Source organism: Labrus mixtus, chromosome 4 (genome assembly GCF_963584025.1).
Source record: "Labrus mixtus chromosome 4, fLabMix1.1, whole genome shotgun sequence".
Lineage (NCBI taxonomy): Eukaryota > Metazoa > Chordata > Actinopteri > Labriformes > Labridae > Labrus > Labrus mixtus.
The window spans coordinates 5,232,984-5,238,974 of record NC_083615.1 but is presented as its reverse complement, the minus strand read 5'-3'; the positions used below and the strand labels follow the sequence as shown (position 1 = coordinate 5,238,974).

The window sequence follows — 5,991 nt, the reverse complement described above, 5'->3', positions numbered from 1 at the left end:
GAACTATTATCCATGATGTGTATTTTCTCTCTCACCGTCCACGTCACTGCATCATTGCTTCCCTCGATAACGACCTCTGGCCGCCCGCTGACCCCGGTCATCCTCCTGAACAGACCGTACGAGTTCACCAGCTGGTAGCGATCCACCAGATCATAGGCCTGACGCACTCCTGGCCACAACCTGGCGTTTGAGTCATACTCAATATATGTGAACGGCACCTGGAAGGAAGGGTCAGGCATGTTAAAAACTCTATTTTCAACCGTCCACCAAGTGTATATATGGTTTTGATAAAGTTAAACTGAATGATATTAACTTTCTAAAACTAAATTAAACCACTTGCTACCCACCAGACTAACAGTGAACATGGCAGTGGTGGCAGCAGCAAATAGAGTCCACTGGACAGTTCCCAAAAACCTCCTCAGGAAACCTGATCTACACGCACACCTAGAAAAACAGATCACATGTTTTTTTATTGCTTCTGCTGCTGGACAATCACATTTTTCTTTAATACAAAGAAAGCTCACTGATGTGCATTCAAGAAAGTACACAAACACACAAAGGAGAGTCCTACCTGAACATGGCTCTGATCATCTCCCAGGTAAGGGATAGAACACCGATCCAGATGCAGGGGATGGTGACAGTCTTTAGAAACTGGTTAAAGTGGTGGTATGTGAATGCTGCAAGGACATACATGTTAACATTTAAAACTACAAAAATGTGAAACGATGTGATTAAAGTTGATAAATCTCACACACCTGTCCTGGAGGTGATGATCTTCTTCTTTGCATCCAGCTGCAGGTCAAAGCTCACAACTGATCCAAAGATCAGGAGAGACCAGACGGCCAGCTCCACCAGGTAACACAGCCAAGACCACCACCTGGAGTCTGACAGAAAAGAGAGAGAGAGACAGCATGGTGGTGATAATCAGAAATCCACTATCAGACAGAAAGGAAAAACATCTCGGGTCCAAATTCAGATTCAAAACGTATTGTTCTTTTAAACTCTTCCCGATCACAGTGAGATTACTGATTTTCCAGACAATGGGTGTCAAATAAACAGATGTTAGCTGATGGCAACATATTCCAAAAATAAATACACCAAGAACCATCACTATTCTTTAAGCAAATCCACCCCGGTAAAAGTAATCTTTATCAACTTCATCAGCTTGTTTAGACTTCATGTGTAAACAACACGGTGACATTTGTCATACCATTGTTGGACGCCTTGTCTTTCTTGCGTAGCCAGAAGTTTACATGCTGATCGTCCAGTAGTGACAGGCAGAGGGCCAAAGTCAGCAGGTTGAAGAAATTGTAGTTTCCAGTGAAAACGATGAGAACTTGAAGAAGCACCTATAGGAGAAGAAGAAATATTATTCCATATTTGTGTTTAAACTCCTGCTGCCATCACTCACTTTAGTGGGGTGACATAAACAACTGGACGACGTTGGGGTTAAACTTGTGTTAGGAAGTAAACTTCTAAGATCAATCAATCTTTATTTGTATAGTGCCAATTCATAACAAAAGTTAAATCAAGACACTTTAAAAAAAAGATCAGGTCTAGACTGTACTCTTTGTTATATTATTTACAAAGACTCAACATTAATCCACCTTGAGCACGGCACTAAGCAACATTAAGAAAAGTCACAGAGGCAAGTTAAAGAAGATGAAATGACAACATTTTTTAAAAATAACAAAAAAGAGGGACTAATCAAAGTAAAGCTCACCTGCAGGTAAAAAGCACCGAGTCGGAGTCTGCGCAGTGGGCTGAAGAAAAGCAGAGGTGCAGCGATCTCGATGACGAAGGTCCCCGACACGCTTAGTTTCTGCCACCACACTGGTAGCTGGTGGGCAAACCAGGCCGCCGGCGTGGGGATACACTGAGTTTCATAGTGATACGTAAGAGCTGGTCGACACACATGGAAAAACAATATTAATCAAAAGATAGAGAAAATTAAATTTTTATCAGTTCCTTTAAAAAATTCGACATTTCTCATGTAGATCCAAACAAATACATGAAACAGATAAACAAACAAAAAAAAAACACTCTTCGCCCTTCTATACAAATAATCAAATGTACCTGTAAGGCCCCACCATGTAGGACATCTTGACGTGAGTTTCACCACACCAGAGGCAAACATGAGTCTGAAGAGCAACCAGCGGATCAGCCAGAAGGTCACACCATCGTGCTCTCTGACAGCTCGGGACCCTCGGATTAATGTCAGCGGAGCAACCAGGATACAGAGGAAACCGGTCTCCAGAAGCAAACTGTCCCTGATCAGTGATAAGACGAGAAAAGAAAAATCAACAATGCAACGATGAAAAGGATTGAAAGAGTGCGATGGTAGTGTTTAGATTGTTGTTGCACAGCAGCAGAGACAAACATGTGGTGTCATTAACAGCGGGCTGAGGATGACATAAACCTCTCCGCAAACTGTCAAACCTATCCTTTGACGAGACGCTATTTAAAGCACTACGGTGTTAATTACAAAAAAATAAATCCATGAATCATCACTTACCACTGGAAGTAGAGAAATACCTGCCCCACCTGAAACAAGAATCAAAAATGTGAGGGGAAGGAGCGAAATGACAGAAGCCGCAGGAATCTGTGGAAAAACAAGCAGGTACTTGTCAGGCGACACTCACCTGGTACATGGAAAGGTACATGGCCCAGAGGAAGAAAAACACCACGCTGTCTCGGAGAGCCTCAAAAAGAACAGCGGCGAGGCTCAGCGCAGCGCCGAGAATACACAGCAGCTCCATGGCGGTGTGCGTGTCCAGGCCGAGCGTAGGGCCAAACCACAGGAGGGTGGGAGAGGCCAGCAGCTGCTCCCTGAGAGGTTTACCAGTGAGTCGCAGCTGCCTCCGAGCAGGCATCAGTCCATCGTTACCATAGAGACCTGCAGATTGATCAAATACACATTAAGAGAAAAAGAAAGAAATCAAATGGTATTAACTATTGTGAGAAATCATAAGCGCTGATCTGGTTTTCTGCTGCAAAATGCGAAGCCCACCGCATGTGTCATAGTATTATCATACTATTTAAAACAGAAAGTTTTATTGTGCATCAAAACTTGTTATCTTTCCTCATTCAAATATTTCAGGTTCTCTGTTAACATTTCCACACAGCTGTCGCCACAAGAGACATAAAAACACCAAGCACAACTTTGACATGTATGTAATTTTTGCATGTTTTTCAAAGTATGAAAAAAAAGTGAAAGAATTATGTTATTCTAATTCATGATTTTTTTTAAATTTTTTTAAAGAATCTACTCTGAAAATATGGGTTACTTTGTTAATGATTTCAAAATCCATTCATTGCCAATTGCAGTTTTTTTTCCCCAAGATAAACAAACTCCTTTAAAAGTGTTTCTAATACATTACACAGTTGCCTAGAAATAAAGATTAAGATAAAGTTTATTGATCCTCCATGGGGGAAATTTTTGCGTTACAACAGAAAAAAAAAAATCAAATCAAAAAACAGGAATATAATTATTAAAAAATAACAAGTTAAAAATCAAACATATTTACATCAGTTAAATAAAAGGGAGAAAAAATACAATAATAGAATAATACAAGGTATGTACACTTCCACTTGTGGCAATTTAAAATTAAAGTGGTGAATGAAGTGAAAATAAAAATGAAGTGCGATATAAAATATGAGATATAATATTTACAGTCTATGAGTGAGACTGTGTGATGATGAAAACAACATGCACAGGTAAATTTATATTTGTAGGGTAACTCAATAAAAATGCTCATCACATGGGCGTGGACGACGTCACACGGGGGTTTTTGGTTCATACATTCATTGGCATCATTAGTGAGTATTCACAACACTTTCGAGTCCCTCTTAGCCGCTGTTAGCTTGTAGAGTCAGCGGAGAGCAGGGGAACATTTCATTGCACCACACAGAGAAACTTCTAGGTCGATTATTCTGCACATTTCAAGGCATGAGTAGCACGGAGAGCTAAGTCCACAGCTAAGAAGCTAACGCATACCTGCAACTTTTTAAGTTCAGTGAGAACAGTTCGGAGTCTCACCTGGTATCTGCACATAGAGGGAAACAAAAGCAGCGAGGTATATGACCGCCATGCACCAGAGGAACATGCGCCGTGGCAGGGTGATCTCCCCCATGTCTGAGCCGCCGAGCTGCTAAAGCGGGACAACAACCACCGCTTTCACCGCACAGTCGCTGCTGCCTGTTCCTGTGTGTCGGGACGGGAAACAAGGGGAGCGGGGTTTGGATTTAACGTAGCCGTGGGCACACGTAGCAGTGAGCGGAAGATGTTCACTTCACTTGACAGCCACAAGATGTCTCTACAGGTTTTTTTTCAGACATTATGCTGCATTCAGGTTGCGTCGGAAGAAACGAGCTTTGGTTTTTTTTTGGTTCCAGATAGACAGAAATGTTCTTGAAAATCACTCTCATCATTATCATTCTGGTACTTTTTTTTTCCTTGAGGGGTTTCCACTTGAGTTTTAGTATCACTCAAACTTGACTAATATATCAATTAAAAACATTTTCACCAACTTAAAAATGATGCCTTCAAATGAGTCCTACAACAGTCAGTGGCGGTTCTAGACCACTTTTACTGAGGGGGCCAAACGGGGGCCAGTTGTTTTGTCAGAGGGGAACATTAAACCCAGGTGAAAAATAGACAAAGATGATTGCTTTAAAATATGCCAAATAATAGCGCACATCATTAAATACCATGATTTATATTTGTTTCAGTAACAGTATTTAATACTAGATTGTGAGTCCGGTTGTTGACTCAAAATACTGTATGTGTTATTAGGGGGGCTCTTCCTTTTGGAGGGGGGGGGGGCCAAGCTCAGTATTACAGGGGCACTGGCCTCTGTTGGCCCCTGCCTAGAACCGCCCATGTGTACAGTGAAGTCAATGATTGTGACATTGTTTTTGTGTTTCCCTTTTTGGTATGAATAAAAGCAGGTGTACACATTTTAAATTGGTTAAATGGTTAAAAACACGGTTATATGATTTCCACTTGATGGTTAGCTACTTGATCACATTGCAGTCATTCAAATATGTTAATGACTTTGTTTAGATAACACATCTGTATAAAGAAACTATTAAAATGACTGTGTGAAACTGACAGAGGTGTAAAGAGTACTAATATATTCTACTCAAGTAAAAGTACTGTTACTTTAATTCAATTTTACTTAAGTACAAGTAAAAGTACCAGTTTAGAAATGTACTCAAGTAAAAGTAAAAAGTAACTTGTTTAAAATGTACTTCAAGTAAAAGTTACTGAGTTACTTTTTTTTAACAACGCGTCTCTCGTGTCGAAAAATTACGAGAGGATATTAATCGCAAAGTTTAGTAACGGATGTGATTTAAAATGTAGCGAATTACAATACTTAACAGAAAACCTACTTAAGTAAAAGTAAAAGTACAGATTTTAAAAACGACTTAAAAAGTAGTAAGTACAGCAAAAAACTACTCAATTACAGTAACGCGAGTAAATGTAATTCATTACTTTACACCTCTGAAAACTGAACAATAAAATACTTTTGGAGATTGTAATTTGGGGGTTGACAGAGAAAGTGAAATGTTCAGGATCATCTTGAGATCAAATTGAAGGTTATAAATAAGGTTTTTTTTTTTTACAGTATAAATAGCTCAGTGATATTAACAATGAAGTGTTGTGTGGTATGAACTAACTAGAAATACTAGTGGAAAAAAAAGGTAGCCCTGAGAGATTGACCTGGCTCCTGGCCTAATTATAATGTACTGTACATAGACTACAGGGTTATTTAAATGATACCAAAATGATCAACCACTTTGTAGATAAATAAAACTTTAACTATTGACCTTCATTATTTTTGTGTGCCGTTAATTATTAATCATCCAATCAAACAAAAAGCTTGATAATCATTTTAAAGAAATGTACAAAAAATGAAGAATTTGACCACTTACTTAAACACATTTGTTCAAAACGTACATTAAAAGAGAAGACGTGTGTATACAGCA

At 39.3% G+C, this 5,991-nt stretch overlaps 1 protein-coding gene across 1 annotated transcript in view; it reads right to left on the bottom strand.

The window, feature by feature from the left end:
- lmf2a (lipase maturation factor 2a) overlaps positions 1 to 4,196 on the bottom strand; it is a 7,623-nt gene extending 3,427 nt beyond the window's left edge. Inside the window, exons 1-10 of the mRNA XM_061035298.1 lie at positions 4,040 to 4,196; positions 2,643 to 2,896; positions 2,516 to 2,544; positions 2,077 to 2,270; positions 1,724 to 1,902; positions 1,211 to 1,349; positions 756 to 884; positions 572 to 677; positions 348 to 444; positions 36 to 218 (exon numbers count right to left, since the gene is read on the bottom strand). Of these exons, the coding sequence (XP_060891281.1) occupies positions 36 to 218; positions 348 to 444; positions 572 to 677; positions 756 to 884; positions 1,211 to 1,349; positions 1,724 to 1,902; positions 2,077 to 2,270; positions 2,516 to 2,544; positions 2,643 to 2,896; positions 4,040 to 4,133 (1,404 nt within the window). The 5' untranslated portion in view covers positions 4,134 to 4,196. The remainder of the gene's footprint in view (positions 1 to 35; positions 219 to 347; positions 445 to 571; positions 678 to 755; positions 885 to 1,210; positions 1,350 to 1,723; positions 1,903 to 2,076; positions 2,271 to 2,515; positions 2,545 to 2,642; positions 2,897 to 4,039) is intronic.
- Between the last annotated feature and the right edge of the window lie 1,795 nt (positions 4,197 to 5,991).